Source organism: Seriola aureovittata, chromosome 13 (genome assembly GCF_021018895.1).
Source record: "Seriola aureovittata isolate HTS-2021-v1 ecotype China chromosome 13, ASM2101889v1, whole genome shotgun sequence".
Classification (NCBI taxonomy): Eukaryota; Metazoa; Chordata; class Actinopteri; order Carangiformes; family Carangidae; genus Seriola; species Seriola aureovittata.
Window position 1 is genome coordinate 6,152,390 of NC_079376.1, and position 16,533 is coordinate 6,168,922.

Sequence of the window (16,533 nt, forward strand, 5' to 3'; positions counted from 1 at the left end):
CAGATAAAATATTCCAGACCTTGTTGACACCTATTTATTGAATATTCACACATACAGAAAACACAGAGCCTCATATTACACTTCAACTCATCATAATAATAGCAGTAATATGGCAATGATAGACATATAATCATAACAATCATAGTAATCATACGGTGTTAAAATCATAGTAGTAACAATGTTCATTTCATATTCGTAAAATTCTCCATAGACATATTTCAGCATCAATGTAAATAATAATAATAACCTCGGATCAAACTGGGCAAAAAGGAAAAATCACTTTGGAGATAAAATGAGGTTATAGTGCAGGTAACACACACTCACACACACACACACACACACACACACACACACTCGGTCACACACACACATATGTATGTACATTTGGAGATATAACACCCAGTGTCGCCCAGCGACTGTGTGTACGTTTTTAATAATTCATAAAAGTTTTATGAGGCTGTGATAGAATTCAAATCCTCCCCCCGGGTCTATTTTAATATCATTAAAGTGTATTTGGCTGGTTGAGAAAGAATAAACGTTACAATCACACACTTTTTAAAGTCAGCACCCCCATGTGTTCAGTACAGAAACACACAATTGTCACTTTTCAATCACATTTTCTCACATACTGTGTTAAAAGAGTATTTACCTAGTAAGAAACAAAACGTGTGTGTGCGTGTCATCTGGACATATGAGCCTTTAATAAACTGTTTTGCTGAATTAAACTGGTTTTTGTATAATTGTCCTGGAATCTGAGGTTGTGTAATGCCGTGATAATGGCTGCACTTGTCTGCGTATGAGTCAAAGGAGGCTCTCGCTGCTCGGTGACCCACTGCGGAAAGAGCTGCTTTTGTACTGTGGTATTATAATTACGGCCGGACAAAAGGCTCATCCTTGAAAAACAGCCAATTAAATGTTGCATAAATTGAAGCTTGAATTCGGCCGAGCGGGACAGGCTGCGCAACCGGCTCGGTTTAGTTTGTCACTGTAAGCACACATGCACATATCATACTGGATATTGTAAAGTTTACTGTGTGCAGCCATTTTCTAGCAGCCACGTGATTTCAGTCCCAGATGATTTACAATCAGTGAAACCCCAGGGGAAGAGAAAGAAACAAAAAACATTAGAGAATTTAAAAAGTTAAGAAAACACACCTTGCCATACCTGACTGTAATATTCCCTTCAATACTGTGGTTATTATATCCATAGCAAACATGATCACTGTTGAATTTTGCCCTTTTTTTTTTTACGATAGAAAAAATATAGCAGCAGGTGAAGTCAGGCATCACAGATGTTAAGGTTGACTCTGCTGAAGCAATGAATCTAGTTTGTAGCAAAGTTTCATAAATCTTTTGGGTATTGAAGAGGGGGGAAAAGGCACACCCATGAAGCTCAAACACATGATAGCACCTCATGTAAATGCTAGACATGTACTGTACGTGTCATGGCTATGATACTCCGGTAAACTTTTTAGGCATCTCTAACAGGCAACTGCTCCCTCGAACTGACGCCCGAACATTTCAACCTCAGTCACAGTTAGCCATGCTAGCTGTGTGGAGTCTGTGTCGGCCTGAAACTTTGGTCCGGACTGAATTATGTCAAAAACTAGTGGATGTGTTGCTCAGACATTTTGGATGGACGTTCATGGTCCCCGAACTAAAAAGTCTATGGACTTTGGACTCCTGTGATTTTTTTACTCCAGCACCAGCATGAGTTTAAAATGTTTGTTTTTTTGGTAACATGTCTTGACATCTATTAAATGGATTGCCACATAAAGACATTCATGGTTCCCAGAGGATGATTTTTCTTGATCCTTGACTTTTCCTCTAGCGCCACCAGCAGGTCAATGTTATCACTTGTACTCTGAAATACCTCGATATCTATCAGGTGGATCGGCACAAAGTTTTGTACAGATACAGATTCCTGTTCTCCAGAGGATGTACCCTCATGACTTTGGTGATAGTCTGACCTTTCGTCCAGCACAACTAGCAGGTCATAGTTTCACTTATTGCGTGAAATATCCCAACATGCACTACATTAATATGCACAAATCATTTTTCAGAGATTCATGGTTCCCAGAGGATGAATCCTAATGACTTTGGTGATCCACTGATTTTTCCTCTTGCGCCACCGCTGTGGTTTTGAGGGAAATATCTCAACAACTACTTGATAGAGAGCCATGTGATTTGGTGCTCGCCATTCATGTGCTTCTAAGGATGAATTGCAACAACAATGGAGACATACATTTTTTCTCTAATGCCATCATCGGATAGATTTGGTGCCATCACCCCACCTCCCATCAGCCATCGCTATATTCTGTATTAGTGCTGATTAGCAGACGATAGCATGCTAAGCTAGGATGGTGCACATCGTAAACATTATACCTGCTATTTATCAGCATGCTAGCATTGTCACTGTGAGCATGTTAGCATTAGCATTTAGCGTAAAAGTATCACTGTATCTATGCACAGCCTCACTGAGCTGCTAGCATGGCTAAGTCTTAAGAAACGTCCTTGTCTCACATCGAGGAGGCTGTTGCCCGAAATGTAATGCCACAAAAAAAACATCCCAGTGCATCATCACCGCTCCTGTTGCTTTTGTCTGACATAAACTGGTTCTCACAGTAACTGAAACTCCAAACGACATTTGTAAAGCGACAAAAAGATTCAGTTACTTCCTCTCTGTAATAACTAGACATCAAATAAAGGAACAATGATGAATTCTCATTGAAAAACTCTGAACATCAATAACTTATTTAGCTATACACCTCTTTGCAATAGATCATTTCAATAACAATATTACAAAACTACCAGGATTCAGTCACCTACAGTAAAAAAAAAGCCAGAACTAAGCGAGCTGCTGTAGCACCTTATTCAAATAGCTTCACAGTCATCATCTTTACCTCACTTCCACGCACAGAATCGCCTGCTTTTATGATACATTACACCAAAAATACCCTCCTGTTTTGTTCTGAGAGCTGCACTGCAGAGAAAGGCTTTGCTTCCAGTATCATTTTATACATTGATGCTGTGTTTTTTTTGTTAGTTTTATTTGTTTTGTTTTTTTAACAGACGATACAGAAGGTTCACATGAGCTAAGCCACTAAGAAAAGCGTCTCATTTACACGGACGAGGATGCGACAGTGACGCGGCTGAGAGTCGGGCTATTGTTCTCGTCCAGGTTTCATTGCTGCTGCTGCTGCTGACCAGTCTCAACCCATCCACTCACACACACACACACACACACACTCACACATACACACACACACACAAAAGACGACCTTTCGTGCTCCCCCTGGTGTGGAGATGTTGGTGGCAGATACTGATACTGATGCATGATGATGTGTTTGCGCATGTGTGCTTTTGAAAACGAGAAGGATCAGGATGATGGTTCATGACGGTATGATGGCGGCTCCATTTTCAACTCATTTACAAAGCAACCAACTTTCTTTAAAGACATTGTTGAAAATTTTGGGAAACATTCACTTAGCTCGATACCACTCTCACGTGAGCCACAGTTAGCTTAGCTTAGCATAAAGACTTGAAACGGGGAAAGAAGTAGCTCCGTCTTTCTCTGTCCAAAGGTGACCAAATCTGCCTATTAGCAGCTTTAAAGCTGTACATGCATCTTGTTTGTTTAATCCGTATAAAAATTAAAATGTAAACACAACAATTTGTGGATTTGCAGGGGTTAGGTGCCGCACTTTATCTTGACCCCATAAAACTACAACTTTGTGTTTATACACTACGGTTTTTGTACAGATTATAAAAAATGACACATCATGTTTTGATAAGCGATCTTTAGAGGTGTTGAGGTGGTCTTTGAAGTTTGGACAGAAGCAGGCTAGCTGTTTCCCTCTGTTTTCAGTCTTTGAGCTAAGCTAAGCTAACCAGCTGCTGGCTCGTAGATACATATTTACCAGACAGACATGAGAGTGTTTTTTTTTCTTTCCAAAATACCAAATTCCTTTAAGCACATTTTATAATGACTGTACATAAATTTATAGCTTTGCCGATCCATCAGCTTGAGATTGCAATTATTTTTCAACAGGATTTCACCTTCTTCAACTATCTGTCTCATGTCAAATTACAAGGTACGGATGGTGAAGCACTGTCCGTTTTGACAGTGTTCTGCAGACGGTCCGTGTGTCCAAGGTTTAGGCATGATAAAGGCATGGCTCAGCGCTGGATGGGGCCTGTTACACAGAGTCATGGGGTCAGTCGGTCAGGGGGACAAGAGGAGGGGGAGCAGGGTGGGATCATAGTTAATGACTGGCAGGATGAACCCTGGGAAAACCTGGAGAGGTTTTCCCAAACTGGGGGGCGGTGAGTCTTTAGCACACAGAGCCAGTTGGATCTGCCTCCCCGGGGGTGTAGAAATCTGGGATGGGTAGACCAGTGTGCAGTGTGACCTGCAGAGAAATACATTTGCATACAAATATATGGGTTAATAAAGTATGGAAAAAAAAAAAAAAAAAAAAAGTTTTATTTTTTTCCTGTGCCTGCAGGTGGAGCTGTTGAACTACCTCGTCAGTGAGTGTTTTGACTTGGAGGCAGTTTGCTTTCATCACCCAGAAACAGCGCTCACTATGAGAAAACTGGCTGTGAGCAATACGAAATTCAAAGCTGCTAACTGTTGTTAGGGCTTTGAAGCTTCCTCTTTCAAGGTTTAATCCTCTGAGCCCATATTTTTAAAACTTGGAAAAGCAGTTTTAATGAATAATAACTGTACTCATGTGATACTTTATTGATCTACAAGTAGAAACCTCTGTTTTTGCTTGCAGCATCACAGCTCCAGGGGGTGTTTGCAGGTTGATCAGTTACTGGGAATCAAGTGTGACTCTGGAGGGTAAATCAACTTATTATATATAGTTTATTTAAGACTGCACAGTATTTAAAATAGATTATAATGGAAGTTTTAAGTCTAAATAATGCAGGAAAAATACACTAAACTGAAATACTTTAAGCAGACACATATCCAACATATCCAATGTTTCAGATTTTGCACCACTGGACTGATTTTGCACATGAAGTTCAGTTTACTCATCATTAGGAGGAGGACTCAGCCTGTACAAACAGTTATCTCACAGTATGAAATCACACTGGAGGAGATTTTTAAAGTCCAAGACAATCTCAGCTTGGGCAAGAAGATACCAACAGAAAGCCTTGGTCACAAACATTTATCAGGGCGATAAGGTAAGAAGAGAGATGCTAACAGATTGCATTATGGGATAGTTCAGTCTCTGCTACTTTGATTTTGACCTTTCCTTTTAAAATCTATCTCCCACAAGCCCCTGAACTTTGTGGAGGTGCACTACCAAATCAGTACTCCTTTAAATAGTAATAGTAAATCATTTTATAATGTGCAAGATATTTTGTGGAACAGAAACTTCAGCAGCAGAATTACATATTTTAGTTCAATTCTAACCTCTGAAAAAGCCCTGACCCGTCAGTGGTTCAGTCCTTTCAAACTCATAATGTGCATAACGCTCTTCAAACCCACACAACTTAAACTTTAGTGGAGAAAAACTTAACGTTTCCAAAGATACCGAATAAATCAGGCTGAATTCTGGGGAAATGCTGGCTTTAAAAAAACTAATGCAAATAGATGAAACACAAGCAGATTTTGTTTTGTTGATCTTCATGTGTTGAATTGTTTCTAAAATGATGCACGAAACATCTTGAAAACTGTCTCATCTGTCTGCAGGTTAGAACAGCCTTATAAAGAGTTATGCAGTGGGAAAAAACTCCATGTTAAGGGGTTAATTTATCAAAATAATGAATGAATATCATTATATAATCTTGTACACAGTATCAGTCTGTACCTGGACATTTCGGTTGAGGCTGATGGCGGGGTAGTAGACGCCCTCCAACCCTTCAAACGCCACCGGACCCTGCTGCTCATCGTTGATGAGGAAGATGACGATCCTGCGTGTGAAGTCGAGCAGCACTCCTATCGTAGCCCCTTTACTGATGCCGCCGTCCGATCTGCACAGATGTAAAAGAAAAGCTATTCTCAGTAACATCCTGTGGAATATCTGTAAAAGCCCTTCCCTCCTTACTTAATGTCGCTTTAATGATCCTTTCTCGATTTATAAAACAAAATCTGTTCGTTTACACGCGTTCCACTTCCTTCCCTCACCTGTTGGTGTGCGAGTTGTTGTGCATGAACCAGGAGCGGTTGTTGTCCACGTACATGGCCCAGGCCTTGTCGTCCTTCCCCAGCATCACATCCTTCAAGACGTCGGCCCGAGCGATCCCGAAGGCCGGGTCTGGGTGATTGTCATAGCGATCGATGGTCATCTCCCAGTAATGCACACCGCGGGAGAAAGCGGAGTTACCCATGACCACCCTGTCATCGTAGCTGTTGCACGTCACCGTCAGGTTGTCGTTGGAGAAGATGATGTCCGGGTGAGCGGACACTGGGTCAAAGGTGAACCAAGCAACTGTGCACAAGAAGAGTTGCACATCGTTTCGTTTAGCATCAGTCAAACCTCTAATACAGTAATGACAGGCATGTTGAACAGACTTTACAAAGGAGAAGTTGGAGGTCAGATGAGGTGAAGTTACACGGTCAAAGTTTCTAAATGGAAGGAATAACACATGAGAGAAGATGAGAAGATTAACTATCACTATATGATGCCCTGAGATTAAAAGTCCTTAGCATCACACTATATAACTTAACATATAACTTAATGCTAATAATCTTAATAATCTTTAATAATATCACACCTGTGTCAGACAGGCTGCAAATAATAGTTGGCGTTTGTTTTCACCTGCTTGGAACCAGACGGGTGGTGACAGCTACAGAGTTCAGAAATAGCTAACTTCTTAAAAAGCTCTTTAAAATAGTTGGATTAGTCATTTTTCATCAATTATATATAAGATGGATTATTAAATACCGGAAATCCTCATTTCACGTTGTAGAATATAATACAGGTAAACAATGATGACACATGATGGTTACTGGATGGAGAAGAATAAATTATTATTTGTGTTTATTTATATTTACCATATTTTGTTGAAGTTGATCAGATATGAAGATACTGAGTTTGAGCTTGTTTGTTTGAAGTGTTTGTTGTACATTACATTATGTGTTTTGTCTTGTTTTTATTTGAATTGTGGGTCTTTGTTTTGTGTGTAAATTGTGTATATGGAGAAATCTAAATAAAATCTTAAATAAAAATGTTTTTAAAAAATACTAAACTGACTTTAAAATACATTCTTAATCATTTCATATTTTTTCTTTTACCATAAAGGGTGACTTCACTCAAAATACAAAAGAAAACACAAGGTCTGAGTAAAAGGACTTAGCTGCACTAATCAATATTTTTTATTTTAAAGGTGTCAAATTATTTTATGTAATGGAAAAGTCTCACTCACAGTTACTGAAATAATAAAAGAGAGAAACATCTCTAGACACTTTTAGCCTCTTTTAAAATTCACTGTTTCGGTTCACGCTCACTGTCTTCAGTGAAAAAGCCCACTGACCCACCGTACACTTCATTCCCAGCATCGAACATCAAACAGACAAAGTTAACGACTGGGCTTCTGAACTTAGTGGAGCATTTAGCAGCTAAAGAGACAGATATTTCCCTCAGTAGCTGGTTGAGACCAAAACAAGGGGTAAAATTAGAGTGAATATTGGACTTAGAGAAACACAACTACAAATGAATATTAATGGTCCAACTGCCAAATCTGCTTTAAGGTGAAAGCATGTCCATGTTGTTTTATTCTCATTGAATAAAACCCAAACTCTCTGCGTAGCTTGATTCCTCTCAGTTGTAAAATATACCTAATGGTAATTTAGGTGAATTGTTCCTTCAACAGCCGGTTAAATCAAATGCTAACACGATTTTGCAAACTGTTTGACTCAAGGCTGGAGATTTAGCACCACAGCTCTTTATTCTATACAGAGAAATATGGGAGCTTAACAGGCGGGCGTTTGCACTTTATATGGGCTCCACTGGACTTGCTTGTCCACATTTCATCGGTGTCACTATGTGCAGTAAAGTTTCACTGCAAACCCCTTATTTCCCGAAGGAAATAAAACAAAGACATTTATTAGAAGCCCATATTGAACATATAATAAGTGCAGCCCACACGGCAGCAAACTGCCCACCTGCTGGTCTGAGAGTGAGGAGTGCACTGATGAAACAGGCAATGGCCAGGAAGGGATTAGATAGGAAACAGTCAGCAATGAGAGCCGTCCATACCTGTGCCTATAGACTGAATATCACATGGAGGGAGTCCAGCTGAAATGTGAAATGAAAGGGGGAAGAAAAAGAGGGGGGGAAAAAGGAGAAAGAAAAAGAGGGGAGCAGGAGAGTGAAGCGAAGCGTTGAAGCAGACAGTGTAGAGGGATCAGGGAGGGGCGGTGGAGAGGGTAAAAAGCATGTTTGATCAGGGAAGCTGGTTTAAAGAAAAAGAAAAAGAAACAAAAATTGCTCCTAGAAACAAACCAGGGAAGACTTGAAAAGAGCGAGCATGAAAACAAAGAGAAAAACTGCTCTGATTGAGAAACTTTTCCTTTTGTCCTGGGGGGGGGGAATAAAACCGACAACATCAAAGCACAGTCCGGTCGGGGGAGTGGGGGGGGGGGGGGGGGGGGGGGGGGCACGATGTCAGAGCTCTGCACAAACACTGGAAACGTCTGAGTGGTTAGATCACTTTGTACAGCCCCCGACAGCTGCTGAGTGCTCGCTCCGTCAGGTAGGGGAGGCTGTCTGGGCCTTTCAGGTCCACTGATGGATGACAAGCTTCCCCATCTATGTAGAGCAGCATTAAACTAATGTGAAAGCAAGCACATGGGTGGATTATCAGCTGCTGCTGGATGTACCTGGTATAAAAGCTCAAACAAACCCTTACACAGAATTTACAGGCTTAAAGCCTTGCACCAGATATTTTGGAAGCTTTTACTGTTATTATTTCTGTGTTACATGAAAGGTAAAACAGGTTGAAGGGGTTTGATGGCCTCAGGACCTTTAAAATCCCTTTGAAATCCATCATTAAAAATCAAAATGCATGATTGAACTAAGAAAATGGTCAAATAAGTCATATTTTCCCTCCAAAATCTCTCAGCAGTTGACTCTCTGAAGATGCAAGGCTTTAATCTGGCAGCAGCAGTTTATTATTCTTAAGATCTTCTACAGTTTAGTCATGATTTATTTGCTTTAAAATGAACATGTGGATCCCAACAGAAGAAGGAAACTGAGCCGAGACTCCAGTCTGTGATCTTATCAAGTGAAAAAAAAACAAGAAAATGATTCTATTAGTCTTATTGGAGCTGCGATAAAATACCTGCCAGCTGTTTGCTAAAGTACAAACTCATGGTCACAAGATCGACAACACCAAGGGGTAAGATGTAGGTGCCATCAACCTTCAGCAACTGGGAAACAGGAGAATCTCCAGGTGTAAATCCACCTGGTAAACAAAGGAATACAGTAGCAAACATGTGGCAGGTAGCTGGGATGGCAAATGTGCTGGAAATAACTTCAGTGGACATCTGCGCTCCATGTGACAACACAATCTGCTAAGTAGTTGCCATTTTCTAAATGACAGACATTAGAAACAGGGAGTGATCACTTCAGTGTTGTCAGGCTATTTATACAAGTGCTTCTAAATGACTTTGAACAGCCTCCTAATTAAAAAAAACAAAGCATCTTAAAACTCAATGGCTCTTCTTATTGTTTTTCTTTTCTCTCTTTCTTGATCTGATAACTATATTTTTGGGTTTGTACATTTCGTTTGAGTGAAATGTCTCAACAACCGTTGGGTGGATTGTCAGAAACGAGAGTTGTGCTTTGTGTTTAGTGCTAATTACCAAGTGTTAGCATGCTAACAGGCTAAACTAAGAAGCTAAACAGGGTATGTACAATACCAGTTAGCATTGTCATTGTGAGCATGTTGCAAACTCACAGAGCCAATAACAGCCTTTTTTCTCCTCCGTTCCCTTCCTCCCTTCTGGAAGTCACAACTGTTTTCTGGTACATAAATAATGTTCGCTTGCTAGATGACAGATATTTGGTTTGTGAGTCCGGATGAGGTCAGTACTGCCAGTGACGAAGCTTTAGAAAGTTTACAGACTTCACAGACTTGAGTCTTGGCTCTTTCTAGATTATAACTTTATGGACGTGGACAACCTTCTCCCAAATACTCGCACTCTGCAAATTCAAAGATCAAAAGGGATAAATGGATGAATTCTTTTTTGAGAGCATATTTTTTTCTTTCAGATATAGAGTCACATAAGTATGAGGAGGAGCCGGTGCTTCACGTACTCTCAGATGTCTGCATGATCAGTGTCTTGCTGTACTGGCCCACTCCGCTGGCGTTAAAGGCCTTCACTCTGGACTTGTATGTGCTGTTGAAATGAAGCCCGTCCACTGTGCAGATGGTCTCCGTCCCCACGTACACTTCCTGTAAAGACACAGCGCTTCCTGTTAAAACTGGCAGACACATCAAGAGTGTAATTATGACACCGAACAGACGCAGCAGAGTCCCGCTTCAGAGACACCGTCCCATTTGGATTTGACGGTGAGTGCGATAAATGAGAGTGTGAGTTTGTACAACTGAGCGTGGGCGAGGCGGCCCACACTGGAATATAAATAGACACAGGGACACAACTCGCCAGGCTCAGCGTGGCGCTGCGTTGGCGAGCCTCAATGAGTCAGAGAGTGGAAGAGGAAGAGAAAACTTCCTGAACAATTTGGAAAACAGTTGTTTGGCAAAATATCTGCCGCAGGTCTGACATTAAATGACTCGAGTTACAATTAAAGAGATGCACAGACTAAATGAATAGAATATAAAGGCAAAAACAACATTGTGTCAGTCCGTTTAAACATAATCACAATAAACACAAGATTGTATAAAGATCCAAAATGTGCTCTTAGACGTTCTTCGCTATTTCTGCAGTAAATCTCAAACCGCATCAAAATGTCTCCAAGCCGTAACACAACTTGGCATCAGTTGTCTACCAATTAGCAGTTAGCGGATACGGTTGGTGAATCTGTTGGCAGACTGACCACCCTGTCAACCAAACACTTGTAATTAAGACAGAGCGACGAAGGCGCGTACGAAACAGACATTTGCAGAACCCAGAGTGAAGTTAAAGGCCGAGAGATCACAGCCAGCTGGCGGCAGCTACCAGCAGACTGGTCACTGCCTGCTTCTCCTAAATTAAAACACAGGATGCCTCAGCAAACAGCTGCTGGACCTTTCACATTACACAGGGAGTGTTTTAGCTGATGCTCTTGAGCCTAGAGAAGCAACTGCAGTCCCATTTGCTTCTACACAAGCTTTACTCGTATGAACAACTTTGACTCCTTCAGACTGATGTTAAACCAGAGATTGTGGGTTGTGTAGATTCCTGCAAAACAAAACCCAAATCCTTCACGTCCAGGTGCTGGGTCCAAAACCGTTGTGGCTATTTCTGCTCCCTTTAAAGTGTTTTACTTGTGCTTGAAGCCCATAATGGCAGTCACCATGAAGCTTCCTGGGTATTTTATCCTGTGCCTCGACTGTGTGAAATGGGGAACAACAAATTTGTCTCTCCTCATTTACTCTCATTACATGGATAAGCATCTCAAAACAAAAATAGTCTTGTTTATTCTCCTTTTACTGGCACAGATTATTTTCCTCTCTCCGTCTCTGTGCTGATTCTGAAAACTCTCAGCCTCGGGGGTTTCTCAGATTTAAAATGTAAAATCACTTTTGATTTTTACGCCCCCCCCCCCCCCCCCCCCAAAAAAAAATAAGAACCAGGATTCATTTGCTTCTTCAGTGAGCACAGCAGAGACTCATAAAAGACGATATCAAATACTCGAGCAACAAAGTTTAGCACAGACTGACAGGGCTGCTGTGCTGTATGAAGGAAGCCTTTCTTTACAGGTGTACAGGTCAGACACAGATATCCTCTGCCATTGTACTGAGGGGATTGTTCAGGAAGTATAAGCTGTCATAGTAACAAAGCAGGGGCCTCGACGTATAGAGAGCTGGGGAGGGTCTTATGGGGATGGATTTCATGGTGAACCCAGATCACGCTTCCTGCAGGATCATCCCAGCGAACAGCTGCATCACAGACCCTTTCTCCTGACGGCGTGTCGCTCCTCTGCCTCGCGACAGTGTGTCACTCGACCTGCTCTGGTATCACGCGGAGCCGAGCGGTGTGGCCGTCACACATCGACTCCAGGGAGTTCAGCGACAAAGCGCCGCTTTCACATTCCCCCGGGTGAGCTGGTGTCCTCCCTGGCGCCGAGTGAAGGCGTCTTTGTTGAGCTTGAAGGGGGGGTATTGTTCTGTAAAGGTGAATTATCACTCTAACTGGTTCTGTGTTTCACTTTTTGTTTTGTAATCTAAATGTAAAGCTCCTACAAAAGTTCCCGTTTAAAGGAAAAGTAATGTTGACATCTATTACAGTGGAAAGATAAATCCCAGCTCGTGGGGACAGAAGATCACCTGCGGAGGGAAACCTACCCTGAACGGCCCCCCGTTTCCATCGTCCAGCTCCAGGATGTATCCCTCCACGGTGATGGTAGAGAGCGGTGGTTGTTTCCATGACAACGTGGCACTGTTGTTCTGAGTGCAGCATTCCTCCAGCTGGAGCATCGGAGCGGCTGGAACTGAGGAGGGGGAAACCAGGCCAGATTACAGCCCACTGAGATACGGAAAGATGTCCGCATGTGCACGCACGCACACACACACACACACACACACACACACACAGGATCTGACTCTGCAGTACACAAAGTCCTGTTCAATATTTATCACTTACAAAATTCACCATGAATTTATGAATTCACAACACATCAATCAAAGGCTTCCGACTCATGAATATCAACACACCAAAACTTCTTTTGGCTTCCTGGGTAAATTTATAGAATATCAAAGCAAACACCTTCAGTATTTACATATGAAGCAGGTACAAAACACACAAACACAAATCTATATGCAAACATCCCTGATAACCAGCAAGTTCGCCCACTCACATTGCTTGAGAATTCCTCTCATGTTCACCAGGAAAATAATTTGTGATTTTAAAACATACAGAAGTCGCACTGTGTATACAAGGACAAGTTGTCTTTAAATTGTGACTGAAAACCCGAGGGATTGCTGTCACAGGAAAAGGAGGACACTCCTTTACAGAGGACATTAGCGTAAATTAGCTCAAAAGCTTTACTATAAACCAACGATTCAGGACTGCAAACGCTGCAGGAATATTATGGTGATTCTTCATGAGAGCAGTCTGACTGCAGCTCCTTCACAGGATTGGAGGGATATACTGTCCTGCTCAAAAACACTTCAGTAGAGCAGACATTAGCTCTCAAGGGGGCTTAAACTTGCCTTTTTGATTTAAAAAAGAAATTCTCCTTCTGCGCTGAACCTGCCATCCCTCCTCTAGCTCAGTCTTGTGTAAACCCCTCAGGTGTCTCCACCCGTTAACTTTCTCTCTCTTTACCTTTCATCTGGACAAAGTCCAGCTGGTGGATGGTCTGCAGGAGGGGCCCGCTGTCCAGGGTGAGGTCAAAGTCGCTGGTCATCCTCGGGGTGAGGGTTCCCTTCCCCCACTGGCTCTCTGTCATGTGGACCCTCCGGATCAAAGCATCAGAGATCTGACAGCAGCACAGGACAAATCGATCCACGTTAAAACTCTGGTACTCACCGATAACAAACACTGAGGTCTGAACCAGGAAATCACAGGCGTATCTACGTCTATCCACTTAAGATCTTCCTCTTCTTACACACACATCCATCTTAGATTTTAATCATATATCATTATATAACTATTAGGAAAATGGAGACAGTTTCAATGATTAAATTCCAATTAACTCAAACGGTACTCGAGAGAGTCAGTTTGTTTTATGCATCCCAAAATCAGGAATCAGATGGCTTCACAATCTGTTCATTCACCCTTGGTTTGAATAAGGAAAAACCCTTTAATGAGGATATAAATGCACGTCAGACTGTCAGCTGAACATGCAAAGATGTGATATTTGTTTCCAGACAAGGAAAACAATTCAACATATATAAATAATAATATCTAAGAGCTGATTTCTTTTTTTAAAAGAATATTCATTTTCCCTTGTAAACTTCCAAGGAAATGATCAGGGACCCATTAAAGAAAAAGTTACTGACATAAACATCAGAGCATGATTTTGCACTGTGGCAGATAAAAAAGATGAATAATTTAAATATATATATATATATATATATATATATAGAGAGAGAGAGAGAGAGAGACAAGTGATATACTGAGTACGGTGGTGCTCATGAGTTCAGCAGATTCAGCTCTTCCATCACGTAAACACAAGACCGATGGTTTTTATCCTCCAACTCCAAGACGTAAAATGAATTAGACTTTAAGGTAAAAGGCAAAGTTGCTCAGTTAAGACTATGAAAACCAGGAGATACCTTTCCTATCTACCAGCTTAGTTTTGTTATTTTTCATGTGGAGGCAACTTTGTCTAAAATGTTCTGGGTCTGACTCATATTTGCAGCTTGTAATTTACTGGGTTTAAAGAGGGATTTCTCTTTTTTCGGCATAAATTTTCTTCCCGTGAGAAATGTCATCAATCCTCCCACTACAATCAGGAAAATGTGAGATATATATATATATATTTCCTCACAATTTGACAGCTTTACTTTCTGCCTGATATCTAAGACAGTCGTTCTCAACCCCAGAGGGGTTAAACTTGTTTCTGTTCTATCTTAAATCTTTGCCCTTTTCTTGTGAATTCATGGATGATTTTACTTCTTTAGACATTCAAATACAGCAACAGCAACAGGTTGACATTAAACATTTAAACATCGCTTCACTTTAAGGGTTCATGACAGGGCCAGTGACGTTGGGAACTGGCGCTCTAGGAAACATTTGCATCCTCCTCCACTTCATTTACTGTAACATAAACAAGGCGAGGGAGTCTTGCGTTGCATTGTACCTGGAGGAAACCACTGGGGTCGTTCTCCTTGATGACCTCCAGACAGTACTCCATCAGGCCCGTGGTCTGACGCAGCTTCACCGTACAGTGGGAGATCTGATCCCGAACCACCTGGAGAAAAAAAAAAAAAAAAAAGAGTGAAAAGGGGAAAATGAGATGAAATGGAAGAGAAAAGAGGGAGGAAAGAAGAAATAACCACAAGGGAATCAGGCTTTGCAAGTATAATGCACTTCCACAACAACAACAAGCATATGGAAGATAATTGCATGTTAATCATCTTCCCTTTTCCTGTAATCATTTCGGAGTGGAACATGAAGGTAATGCAGAAATACGGTTTAATGAAGTAGGTGGGAGGGTTAGAGCTGTAATCGGGCAGAGAGTGAAGATGCAAAGAAAGTAAAGAAGGTGGTGGAAGTAGGAATGATAAATGAGGAAGAGAGAGAGAGAGAAAAAAAAGGAGAGAGAGAGAAAAGCAATGCGATCGTGACAAAATAAATAAATAAAGGACATAAAAGGACAGAGAAGCAGATGTTGGGTGGAGGCAGGACGCTGACAGACACATTAAAACAAAGCTGTGAGCGGATGAAGAGAAGCTGGGGTGAGGCGACCAGCAGGAAAACCAATAACGAGATGACGAGCAGGATTGTCAAAGTGATTGATCGAGTCATTTTTTTTCCTCTGAAGACTCGGAGGCAGATTGAGAGGGTTAGAGGAGGCTGAGGAGGCTGACACCAGGGGCCGAGGCTGTTATTGACGTTAACGGAAGGAAAGTGGCATTTTGTTTTCGCGCGCAGGCCGCGTGAACAGTCTTCAGCATCGCCGCTTACATCAGACACAACGCTGCTGGAAAATGTTCTTTCTTATTAATCATGACATATTCTCCTATAACATGACCTGATCACACATAAGCCCTCAGATAATCGATTGCTTTGATTTGATATCTGATTTGATGCGACCTGGGAGATTCCCCCTCCCCCCCCCCCCCCCCCTCTCTCTCTCACCACTGGTGTCCACAGAGCCTCCCCACCTCCCCCCTTTTCAACAGTGTGAAATAAGCGGAGGTGCTGGACCGACGGTTGCTAGGTAACAGAAACTTCACTGCTGCTGTCTGACGGGCTCCGAGGCTGAATGGAGAGGAAAATCCTTCCTGCAGCCGCTCGGAGACCAAGATGATTTACTGACGACTGCAGTCAGACAGCAGCATCAAGATGCAAGTGCTGCACCACTGAGACACAGCGAAAACACGGCTATATGATTATGGCTGATTGTAGTCTAATTAATTGCACTTTCTCAGATGCAACCGGCCTGGGAAATAAATATTCACGTATTATTTACTGCGATGAAGAAAAGCAACTTGCAGCATATGTTGCATTGAGACACTTTTCTAATTAATTCAGAGCATGAAATATCTCTGGATTGTTTACAGCATCAAGTATGATCAAATATTCTATTACAATACATGTAATTTTATATCATCAGCAATATATATATATATATATTATGATGAGCATTTTTCTGGGAGTTTATTCAAGAATTGAGACACGTAACTTTATCGCACCTGACGCAACAATCCTGCAAACCCCAGTAATGTCACAAAAAC

The 16,533-nt window shown here is 41.6% G+C and overlaps 1 protein-coding gene across 2 annotated transcripts in view; it reads right to left on the reverse strand.

Moving 5' to 3' along the window:
* Nucleotides 1–18: 18 nt before the first annotated feature.
* trim9 (tripartite motif containing 9) overlaps nt 19–16,533 on the reverse strand; it is a 40,619-nt gene continuing 24,104 nt past the window's right edge. The window contains exons 4-11 of one of the 2 annotated variants that reach the window (XM_056394017.1): nt 14,934–15,044; nt 13,454–13,607; nt 12,472–12,617; nt 10,278–10,416; nt 8,217–8,255; nt 6,143–6,446; nt 5,826–5,988; nt 19–4,412 (exon numbers count right to left, since the gene is read on the reverse strand). In XM_056394017.1, the coding sequence (XP_056249992.1) occupies nt 4,335–4,412; nt 5,826–5,988; nt 6,143–6,446; nt 8,217–8,255; nt 10,278–10,416; nt 12,472–12,617; nt 13,454–13,607; nt 14,934–15,044 (1,134 nt within the window). In that variant the 3' untranslated portion in view covers nt 19–4,334. The remainder of the gene's footprint in view (nt 4,413–5,825; nt 5,989–6,142; nt 6,447–8,216; nt 8,256–10,277; nt 10,417–12,471; nt 12,618–13,453; nt 13,608–14,933; nt 15,045–16,533) is intronic. The other variant, XM_056394018.1, reaches the window with a different exon arrangement.